The sequence below is a fragment of the Oryzias latipes genome, chromosome 11 (assembly GCF_002234675.1).
Source record: "Oryzias latipes chromosome 11, ASM223467v1".
In the NCBI taxonomy this organism is placed as follows: Eukaryota; Metazoa; Chordata; class Actinopteri; order Beloniformes; family Adrianichthyidae; genus Oryzias; species Oryzias latipes.
Window position 1 is genome coordinate 24,505,196 of NC_019869.2, and position 11,613 is coordinate 24,516,808.

The following is an 11,613-nucleotide window of genomic DNA, read 5'->3' on the forward strand; positions in this document are numbered from 1 at the left end:
AAACCAGAGATGAACATCTTTACCATTTCACCAGGTGGCCCTGCTACCCCCTGCTTCCCTGGTAGTCCCTAAAAGCATAAAAAAAAAAAAAGTGTCTTTGGTGGAACTGCAACACAAAATTGCTCTGGATTCTGTATCTTACAGATACATGTATGGGCTGTTGTAGCACGGCTGTGTTTTTATTCACACAAGCTACTCAGAACCCGTTTAGAAGCTTCAGAGAAGAGTCCACTCTCAACAGGAAACCGGAATTTTTACTTTTTTTTAATCATCAGTGAAATCAAAATGAGGTGGAATTAAACTGCAGGCAGTGAGAGGAAAGCAAGGCAGACTTACTGGAATACCCACAATCCCTCTAACACCAACAGCTCCTGGTACACCAGGCTCCCCCTGATGAGAGAAACACATATGGATTTGCAAGAATCCCATCCCAGGATGAATGCTCCACTCTGGTGTCAGATCTGGTAAAGCTGAAGATCATGTCATACAGAGATATGAAGACGAGACGCTTTTGTGGTGTGGATAAGAGGCATTGATCCTTTCAGACATCTTCTGCAGGAAAATCGTCAAATGTTTCTGTTCAGTTTAATGCAAAAATATTAGATTTGGTGGACAGGAAAGATGCCATTGATTAATGATCATTTGACCATTTGGCTGGAGTCAAAGAAAATAGTCTGTTTTAGGTCTACATGCTATACAGATGATTATATACCAAAGTTTGTAACCAAAACTTTTACGTAGGAGGCCATGAAAGCAGGATGTCCACCAGTCATTCTTTGTCTACAGAACTTCACACCTGTAGACATCATTATTGTTTTATTTTCTTCATACAGTCATATTCTTGTATCCATCCATCCATCCATCCATCCATCCATCCATCCATCCATCCATCCATCCGTCCATCCATCATCAGAACCCGCTGAATCCCTTTAAAGGTCATGGGGTAGCTGGAGCCAACTCAGCTAATGTTGGCTACAGGCGGCGGTGTACACCCTGAACAGGTCACCGGTCTCTTTGTTTTAATCTACAGTTACAAAATTCTTACTATTTGAGAGCAATTTGGGCCAAGGTGTCATAGGAGTGAAGTTTGGCTCCATTATGGACAGGCCCAGTGTCAAGCTAAAGATGTTTACAGCTAATTTCTGCTTCGGAAAACTGAGACTTTTAGAATGAATTTCAGGGATAACCTTAGGACCAGTAGCTCCAGGAAGTCCATCCAAGCCGTCTTTGCCAGGCTCCCCCTGTAAAACCGCATGGAATGGTTAGACCATGACCTGCTCAAAACATCTCTGAACTTTTTCATCAAGCTTCAGCATACCCACCGCTTCTCCTTTTTCTCCCGAAACCCCTGGCTCTCCATTAGCTCCTACAGCCCCCTAATCAAGATCAAACAACATTTTATTTCCCATTTTTCCAATCTCTTGTGAGTTTTCCTAAACAGCTCACAGGACTTACATCATCTCCTTTGGGACCTGGCAAACCTTGGCGTCCTCGAATTCCCTCCAGTCCCTGAGAAAGATATAGACACTTTAACCTCAGTGATAAGGAGGGAAAAGGAGGACTTGGTTCATGAAAGTCTGCTTACAGGAGCCCCAGGTGGGCCTGTGGGTCCAGGGATGCCATTGTACCCAGGAGGACCCTGCAGAAGAATCGAAATCCAACTTTAAAAAATAATTTCCTTTAAAAAATCTCTGTCCTTAGACCAATACCTACTCTGTCTCCTTTTTCTCCAGGAGTTCCAGGGAACCCAATAGCTCCTCTTTGTCCCTAAAATGACAAACTCATAAACTTCTTTTGACACACTGGGTCAATTAAAACAGATTTCCACATATGAAGTTCATAAACAAAAACAAACTCATCCTACATCATCTCCCATGCGGCCTGGTGGCCCCTGAGGGCCGGGTTCTCCACCATCACCCTGCAGAGCAAACAGTAAATGAAATCATGAGAAAATCACACTTCTATTAAGGAACAGCTGCTCAGACTTTTTGTCTTCAGTCAATTACCTTTGCTCCTGGCTCCCCATCTTTCCCAGGCTCCCCGGCCAAGCCTTTGTGTCCCTGGATCCATTAACATCAAAAGCAAAATCACAACACAGTACACCAAACCAACACTGTGCTTATTTAGTTTATATAGTCTCATTTGAAGAAAACTTTTTTTTTCTTTTTAGTTTGATCTCGTTAGAAGCTTCTCATTCTTGAAGAGAAGCTCAGCAAAAACTGAACAAAGTTCTGAAAGGCTTTAGTGGTACTGATGCTTCAAAAAGACTGGGTCCAAATACCCAGAGATGTCCAAAAGTGTAGGACAACTGTTAGGGGTCAGCCCTGGGGTCAATGTTTTATCAGTTGTGTGTAGGTGCATGATGCAGGTTGGGGTAGTAGTGACATAACACGATTTAGTTTTTTTTGAAGACTCAAAGAAAACTATGTAAAGATCAGTGCTCGTGTACAGAGTCTTTTTTCATGTCTAGATGGAATTCATGTGTTTCAAACCGTTTTAGTAATGGATAAAAGCAAATTTTCCGTGCATCTTTGCCCTAAATTTGACACGGTTGTCATGGCCACAGGGTGTTAAGGGTTGGTGTGATGACACTTGTGCCATATAAAGCCTTTAAATGACGTGATCATCAATTCCTCCAAAGAGAAAACCTGTCACAGTAACTCGTAACATTTCTCTGTCTAAGCCTGTCAGATCATTTTAGAGCCTAAGATACATTTCCAGGGCCCCACTAATCAATCAGGTATCAGGTATGCTAAACTGGGAGAATCTTGATGCCATAAGTGTTCAGGCATCATCATTTGGGAAGGATAATGAGTAAAAAAGGAGGGAATTTGATCCTGTCAATTCTTTTAAATTTTGACCTCAGTGGAGAGACTCCGGCTTTTGTCTGTTTTTCTGCTCCTCACCTTCATCCCTGGCAGTCCGGGTAACCCCTGAGGTCCAGCAGGACAGGAAGCAGGACACTAGAAAACACACAGAGTCTCACAACATGTAGCTGCTCCACAGTTACTTCATCTTTCTCAGGTATGTTAAGACCTGCAGCCCACATGCCATGCATCAGGAAACCTAAAGAACACCAAAACACTCACAGCTTCCCCACTTCCCTCTATGTTGGCACCAGGCGGTCCCTAAAAGACAGCAGAGTGACAGAAAACACCCATGGTGGAGAGCTTTAGATGTCCCCAAAATACACCCCTGCTCCCGATGCATAAGGCGACTTGAAACGTTGCATGCACCATCATCCCAGGCTCCAGATTTTAAAAAAAAGTTGAGTTCAGGGAAGAACAGTTGCTTTTTACAGAGAAAACAGGCGTCAAGTCAATTTGGTTTCTTACCACGGGCCCTGGAGGCCCAGGGGGGCCAGGAGGCCCTGCAATGCCAGGAGTCCCTCTAGGTCCAGGTGCACCCTGGAGTTTATAGTTTGACATTAAAGGAAAAATAACAACAGCAGTAAATATTCAGTAACTTTGAAAAAATAAAATAAACAGATAGAGAAGTTTTTCCAGCAGATCCAGTTGCAGAAGATATTTAAGAAGCATTTGTGGCACATTTTGATTCCATCTCCAGAGCTGAGTTTCTCATATCACAGCAAATGTATCCCCTGAAGGACGCATCATGGTTGCCATTGCAGGTATAGCGATGTGAAGATGTGAAGATGTTAAGCCTAAGTCTAACTGCCTCTACAGGTGCATTCTGGCTGTGTGTGGATGAAAAAGCCTGTATGAGCTCACAGGTGACCTGTACAAAATACTGAAGTCATAAATCATTAGAGTCAACCCCCATACAGGGGCATGTAACTAAAGGTTTAGGTGTGTTTAAGTCTTCTGCGCCGTTCATCCTTTTGCAAAAAACAGTTGGTCTGTTTCAGACCACGTGCATTTATGTCAGTTTGCTGTTCAAGCAGCAGAAAAAACTGCTGACAACAGCAAAGAATTCAATCAACATTCAGAAGGTTTGTTTAAACTCATTTTCGGTAAGTGTGAGCACCAAAAGGTTTTTAGTTAGCAGGTTTGAAAATAATAATGTTTGACGAATGTTTAAGGCAGGTTTAGTCATTCAGGTGTTTGTAGTTTTGCGGACAAAACGAAATGGTTGAAAAGGCACTAGCTGAATAATTTCAGGTACATTTTTTTGGTAGGACAGAAAAATATGAATATGTTTAGGCATCTGTTAGATGTATTCAAATGGATTAGCTTTAGACTCTAGCGAACTTAGGTCCAGCTTTTAAAAAGAAAAAAATGGTGTCAGGTTTATTCACTAAAACAAAGAAATCTTCAGGCCATGTCAACATTTTTTCCACATTTTACCACGTATGTAATTTTGCTATTTCCTGATATATGCGTAATAAAGTGTTTCTTGCGTTCATCATTTGTTGATGTGCACAGATGTCCATCAAGGGTTTAGGCCGACTGATCTTTATGTGAATTCGGTTTTGAGCCGTTCAATATGTTTGGTTGGTTGAGAAATAAGCATGTTACACGTATGTTACTTAGTTTACGCAATTATTACGTTAATCTTATGCAATTGTGTGTGAATTTTGTAAGGGCCTGGCAGAGCATTCAGAAGGAGAAAACCCAGCATCTGCTGATGTCCATGAGTTCAAGAATTCAAGGTTGTCATTGCCAACAAAGGGTTTTCAACCAAATATTAGTAATGACCAGTTTGTTTTCAGTTATTTCATTTGTCCAATTACTTAGCAGCCCATAAAAAGAAGGGATTGTGTTTAAAAGATGCTTTAGTTTTTCACATTTTTATGCAATCTTTTTGTTCAACCCATGGAATAAAAGCTGAAAGTCTGCACTTCAATAAACCAATCTGAGTTGTTTTATTTAAAATTCACCCGTGGTAATGTACAGAAACGAAATTAGAAAGAATGTATATATATATATATATATATATATATATATATATATATATGTATATTGACATATGACCAACTTTCATCTGTAAAATATGCGCAAAATGTACGTAGTGGCTGCGTGACACGGCCTTTATGGTTATATCTTTACAGTTTTTTTGGCACTAGTAAACCATTATTCAATTGATAACCTCTCAGCCTACAGTCTTAGTTGCTCCTGCAAGAAACAAATGCATTTCTAGAAAATGTTCTGACCTCCGGTCCAATGTTTCCTTCGTCTCCTGGGGTTCCAGGCTTCCCGGCGGGGCCCTGTTCACCAAAAGAGTAGGCTGTTTTTATAAAAAGGAATGCGTCTGAAGCACAGAGACTGTAGCAAACATACCGGAGGTCCCTCGCTTGCTGGGCCCTGTGACAGAAGAGACATAGAGTGTTCATGTCAATGTTAACTACACGTCTGTTACCATGGCAACATTGATTTCCACTTACGGGAGGACCCGCAGGGCCAGGAAAACCCGGAAGCCCCTGCAACCACAGATGAGAAAAACCTCTGATCTCCACTCAGGTGTGACAAAAAGAAACGAGCAGCAGGGAGGAACAGAAAGGTCTGGATGTGAATTAATCGGGACTCACTCTTTCTCCTACTGGTCCTCTGGGACCCATGGGTCCAGGAGAACCCTGCAGACAAACAGATGCAGCTTTGTTCCACTTCTATCCCAACAGTCTACTACTCTTCGCACACACCTCACTGACAAACCTGCTCTCACATCTTTATGGACTAAAGAACCCGCTAAAACATCTCACAACATTAGAGTACACAGAAAGTGAGTGATGCTTCTTACTACAGGTCCTGGAAGACCAGGCAGGCCTCTCTGTCCCGGAAGACCAATCTCTCCTTTCTCCCCTTTGCTGCCCTGAGAAACAGAGGCAACAGGAATAAAACAACCGTATCTGCATCCTGCATCTCTCCACAGTGTTGCTACGATACACAGAGGCACATTTAGCCATCATTTAATCAATGATAGGTGAGCTGCTCTGTGTTTGGAAGATCAACCAGAAGACAAGCCTGTGGAGATGGAGCAGATGCACACCGGAGGAGCTGCACGCAACACAAAACATCAACATTTATGACAGATCCACTCTGATGCAGCATGAAAAATGCTCACCAAAGAGCTTTAATAACAAGGAACAGAACATGTCATCATCATCGGAAACCCAGGCCGGGTGTAGGGACCAGTCCAGCTTCTAAAGACTGAGGTTAGTTACTAAACTGCAGAAAATTAGAATCTTTTTAAAGATATCCATCCATCCATCCTCTGCCTGACGAGTTACAGGCGAGTTACAGAATCAGCATGCTGGGACCTCCCCTCTCAACAGAAGCTTCCTCCACTTTTGCTGGTCTTGTCCTCCAGAGAGGATGATGGGAAATTAGAACTATCTAACGTTTGGGCAGATATATGCCTACATCCAACCAAGTTGTAAAGAAAAAACTATTCTTGTTTTCTAAGCTAGATCACTTTTTTTTTGGTTTAACCGATCACAAAATTCCTCTTAGATTTACTGAAAAAATGCTTTTGAGTTTTTTTGTTTTTGGGATAGAAACGCTGACACAAAAAGCTTTTTTTTATGTGGGTATCTAACATCTAAGCAGATCAAACTGCTTTTGTTATGTTTGGGCATCAAGAAAACTCATGAATACGTTTAGGTTTTGTCAAATGTTTCTGTAGATTGAAGATCACGAGGGTTTTTATGGACAAAGCTGATCAAAATTTTGCATTTACCATACCCTTATCATTTCAGGAAAAGCAGCTAAAACGTGGTGTAAGCTCCTATCAGTTATGGATATAATTAGTATCTAGGTATCATTAAACTTAGATAAGTTTAGCTAAAAATAGTATTAATTTTACCACCCAAAAATGTTATAAATGTATTAATTTTGCTCAGCATTATGTAAAACTTTTTGTGGTTAGTTTGGAAGCCTTGGTGGGCCCAGAAGGACCTCCTTACATATTCTAGTCATAAAACTTAAATGATCTTTGAAGTAAAAGAAATAGCTTCTCGTTCTCGCTCATGTCCTTCTTCCATCTAAAACCAACAGTACCAGAGGACAGTGTCATGTATGGACACACTATGGCGTGTCACATGACCGTTCTTCCCAGTTTCTATAGTGTAGTCGTGTCCTCTCCTGAAGAACACTGCACAAATCCAACATTGCTGAGCTGGTTCTTGAATGCTTTGTCTCCAGCGTCAGCTTCTGTTTGAGTCTTCATGGAGCTTCCTGAAAGATTTCTCTCAGTGTCTTTACTTCAGGTTGTCTCATTTTTAATGTTTGTCTCTGTTTCCTCCTAAAGCGCTGACTCATGATTCCTAATTCCATGTCAAAATGAATTTGGAACTGCAGTGAAAACAATGGGATGTGGAGATGTTGAACAGAAAGATCCCTGCCGCAGACGCACTTACCGGAGCACCGGGACTGCCAGGAGAGCCAGGAAGACCCTGAGGAGAAAAACCCAAACAGTTAAAAACCAATAAGAGCCAAAGAAATGCAGAGATATGCTTGTTCTGGAGGATGAGCGGGACATTCTTACATCTCTTCCGTCCCTGCCGTTTTCTCCCGGGGACCCCCTGGGGCCTTCTGGACCCGGGCTTCCTGGGGGACCTGGAACTGATTTGTCAGGCTGAGAGAGAAAGAAACAATGAGGAAGTGGGATGGATCCTGAAGAAGTTCGGGCGACTTTAAATGTTAACATTTCTTCTCAGTTCTTAGCGATCAAAGCATTAATCTAAGAACTAAACTGTGTGAAAGCCAACCATGCTCTGAAATGTTAAACTTTCACCAAATGTACTGCCTGTAGACGTTCAGACACCAAATATTATTGTTTAGGTGCTAAAATCTGATTGTTCCGTGAAGTACATCCTAATCAAACCAGTCTTGTAACTGTCTTTGTTTAAATTATGATCATGAAAGATGTCAATCAAAGCAGCAGCATGTGACTTCACTGTAGTTCATTTACAGCCCAAACCAAACATGCAAATCATTAAGGTTAAGCAAAAAAAATGTTTGCACCCTTTCGCTGTTAATATTTTTGTTCTGCTACTAAATGACTCAAATTATCAAACTAATTTTATGCAAATCTAACAGAGTCCCTGAAAACTGCAGTTTTTAGGTGGTGAACCCCAACATGGATACTTGTACTTTTTTGTTGGAGTTCAGGATTCTTTGATCCTTCAATTATGATATTTGATCCAGATTCTCAAGCTGCAACAGAAGCTAACACCATCACACTTCCACCACCGTGTCGGCCAGTGTTTTTCCTTTTTAAAATTATATTTACAAGTCAGTCTAATCCGTCTGCTACATATTTCTCCAAAATTTAAGAGGATAGTTCAGATTTTTTCTCCTTGAACACTCACATGTATCCATTTTGGTCCCAAAGTCTCATTCTGACTAGAATTCTGAAATCTTCTTCTGCTTCTTTAATAACAAACTAGGTGATCTCCTCAATTTGGTCAAACAATCCTGGAAGGTTTTTCACATAAATCGAATCTATGATTTTTTTTGTCTAATTATAAAATTAGTTTGAAGATTTGAATCATTTAAGGGAGGGTTTGGGGTGGGGGGGTAGTTCACTGCTGAAACAACAATGACTCCTTTTAGTTCCAAACAGTCATCCCTAGAAAAGTGAACACGTAAAACCTCCACCATGAAGAAGCTTTCAGGTAACTGAGCACCTTGTTCAAAACAAAACAGGCAAAAACAAAGAAGAGGAATAAATACCTCAGCATTGGCAAACATCTGCAGAAGCAAGAAAATCAGAGAAAAGGAGAGTTAGTTGAAGGAGTCGAACCCCCATCACCAAAAGTGTCAGCTGAAGCACACCTGTTCAAAATCATAGAAGTGAGTAATGACATGCTGTCATTTAAATATGAGCTCCGTCTGAAGAACTCCACATCCCCACATTAGCCTGAGAGCTAATAGAGTGCGCCAAGCCGGGAACTATGTTCCTCTACGGTGAGAGGCAATTACCTCTGGATGCATCTGAACGCATGAAAAGACATGGATGCTAGAGCTAAATGTGTGTTCTGCAGCGCGGGAGCTGAGAGACAGCAGAGCGAGCTTTTAATTTGCAGGCTACGTCTCGGATGCAGAGATCTCATTAATTGTGCTGCAGGCACGGAGAAAGCAAGGACAGTTTTGATCATGAATGTTGTACATTTAGTGCAGCCCTGCAGGTGTCCGCTTTTTATTTTAGGATCAAAGTTTTTCCTCAGCGGAAAACTAAAATATTTCCACCTTTGTTAAATTAAGGTTCCCCCTCAATCTGTATTTTCTTTGTTTAATCAAAAATAAATAAAATATAATAAACGTTTGATGTTTTTCTGCGCATGTCATCATTCATGAGTCCATCAAGAAAACTGGGGTGGATATCTTTGTCCCAAAAACTACCTTCATTTATTCACACAAACCAATTTACACGCCTCACAATAAGTTCAGGATATTGTGAAAAACTTAGTGGATGACGTAAACACAGTGTTGGCTGCACTTCATAGAGTTCCAGGAAGAGGAGACAGTTGTATTTAAGTGATAAACAGAGCTAATTTAGTGTTTGCCACATAAGGGTCTCACTGTGTTCAGTGTGTCTTACGTTTTGGGACCAAAACCAAAAAATTCTAAAAGAAAAACATTATCAATGTGACATCAATGTAAACATTCTGTTGAGATAAAAACGCTGATTTTGTCAGTAAATCATTCCAAGTTCATCATTCAAACTGCCATGAATACACAGCACTTAACAGACGAGTAGTCCCAGCTGGCCATGGCGTCTTATGGTTGGTAGAAGGCAGTCAGATGCAGCAGGTGAACTTGGTGAGTCTCAAAGTGTCATCAACAGACTTGAATCAAGACAAAGAACTACTGGCAGAGTTTGTGACAGACCCAAGGGTGAAGCCCTGCCAGTGACAGACCACAACCATGACCAGAACCTAAGGACTTCCGACCTCAGGTATGGTTTGGCAAACGCCACACAGCTGCAGGCCCATTTACCAGATGGGAGGGGTACTAGGGTTTCCAGACACACCATTCACAACAGACTCCACCCCCTTGACTGGAATGACAGAAGACCATTGCAGGTGACTCCACTGACACCGAGACATTTGCAGTGGAAACAAGACCATGTGACCTGGACAATGCAGCAATGGTCTACCATCCTGTTCACTGATGAGTGTCGGTCCCATTGCACAGAAATGTTGATCATCAGCATTGCTGGAGAGGGCAAGGTGAGCGATACGCCGAGGTCAACATGGTCCCCAAAGGGTTAGCTTTGGTGGAGGAGGTGCAACAGTCTGGGCATGCATCAGCAGTCAGCGCAAAACCGATTTGGCTATTGTAGATGGTCCAGTCACTGCAGGTTCTTACATCAGAAACATGATAGAACCACCGCCATCCCCCAATTCCACCAGAACACCCCTAACTTTCTGTTCATGGATGATAATGCTCCACCACATGGTGCCAGAGGCACTGGGAGTACCTCAAATGGAATAGCCAGCAATGACCCCTGACCTGAACCCCATAGAATACATCTGGGACCAGCTGAAGCAGAGACTGGATGATTGTACCCCACCCCCAAGTGACCTGGTAAAACTCTATGTAGTTTTGTGGAAGAGTGGAACGTTTTAGAACATCGTCATGAGGCTAGAGAGAATACAGAAAGGGTTTATACAAATATACACATCATGTGTCAGAAGATTCCTAACCCCTATTGTAAGAGTCAAATCTGTCCAACACAAGAGACCTTCAGCTCTGATCTGTTTGCTCAGGGGACAATGCAAGACAAGTTACAGAAAATAAAAATAGTCTAGTGAGGAGCAAGAAACGCCACTGTCAAACTGTCATTCCTGCAAATGGTGGAAATACTCGCCATTGACATGGTCAGTATTTGCTATTTGGGACAATCTTTATCAATATGCTAATTTTTGGGATAATATATATCAATCTAATGAGAGATTGAGTTTCTTCTTGTTCATTTTTAGTAACAAAAAATGGAAACATTTATGCATTTTATTAAAATATAGACCAAATAGGAAAAGCACTGACGTGAATAACAATATCTCTAACTTATTGTGAGTAATGTGATGAGGAAGACAGACGCTGGCTCTTCTGAATACACCTCTGACCTGCCATGGAGTTTAAGTTATTCATGAATCTACTGTTTGATGATTTTCTGTAATTTTTTGTAAGTTTTCAGCACATGTTCAGGTTTAGCATGTAGCTAATGTTTATATTTTGGGACAAGACTCCATGGAATCTAGAATTGGATTTTCTTATAGCAGCTTCCCGTCTGTTTCTTGAGGGAAAAAGTGGGTTCTGGCAGCTGAGTGGACCGTGTCACTGTACCTCGGTGGCGGGCAGCTCGTTGCAGCTCTCCCTCTGGGCTCTCTTTGGGTCGCAGTGAATCAACATCCACTGAAGCTCAAACTGAAGAAAGACACATGACTTTATTAGAAGTGCTGTCTCTGACAGAGGCAGCATTCACTGTGAGTCTGAAGCATCTGTGATTTTCAGCAGGGATTAGGTTTAACTTTTTGCTACATCCCAGCTGAGCAGCTTTATCCCTTGTGCTATCCTTGGCACTTTACCATTGGGAGTTGGGTCATCTAGACCCACTAGACAGTGCTCTGAACCTTTTTTCTTCAATGATTTGTGATCTTCACTGGTGTCCATGGATTACATGAAATCTTTCCACCTTTATCCACCTTTG

The 11,613-nt window shown here is 41.6% G+C and overlaps 1 protein-coding gene across 1 annotated transcript in view; it reads right to left on the reverse strand.

Moving 5' to 3' along the window:
• Positions 1–11,613, reverse strand: part of LOC101164823 (collagen alpha-3(IX) chain-like) — a 32,868-nt gene that overhangs the window by 9,670 nt on the left and 11,585 nt on the right. Inside the window, exons 6-26 of the mRNA XM_023960205.1 lie at positions 11,250–11,330; positions 8,634–8,651; positions 7,444–7,533; positions 7,316–7,351; positions 5,698–5,769; positions 5,489–5,533; positions 5,345–5,380; positions 5,241–5,264; positions 5,114–5,167; positions 3,336–3,407; positions 3,090–3,128; positions 2,907–2,963; positions 2,007–2,060; positions 1,865–1,918; positions 1,714–1,767; positions 1,586–1,639; positions 1,456–1,509; positions 1,323–1,376; positions 1,188–1,241; positions 337–390; positions 24–68 (exon numbers count right to left, since the gene is read on the reverse strand). Coding sequence (XP_023815973.1) covers positions 24–68; positions 337–390; positions 1,188–1,241; positions 1,323–1,376; positions 1,456–1,509; positions 1,586–1,639; positions 1,714–1,767; positions 1,865–1,918; positions 2,007–2,060; positions 2,907–2,963; positions 3,090–3,128; positions 3,336–3,407; positions 5,114–5,167; positions 5,241–5,264; positions 5,345–5,380; positions 5,489–5,533; positions 5,698–5,769; positions 7,316–7,351; positions 7,444–7,533; positions 8,634–8,651; positions 11,250–11,330 — 1,101 coding nt within the window. The remainder of the gene's footprint in view (positions 1–23; positions 69–336; positions 391–1,187; positions 1,242–1,322; positions 1,377–1,455; positions 1,510–1,585; positions 1,640–1,713; positions 1,768–1,864; positions 1,919–2,006; positions 2,061–2,906; positions 2,964–3,089; positions 3,129–3,335; positions 3,408–5,113; positions 5,168–5,240; positions 5,265–5,344; positions 5,381–5,488; positions 5,534–5,697; positions 5,770–7,315; positions 7,352–7,443; positions 7,534–8,633; positions 8,652–11,249; positions 11,331–11,613) is intronic.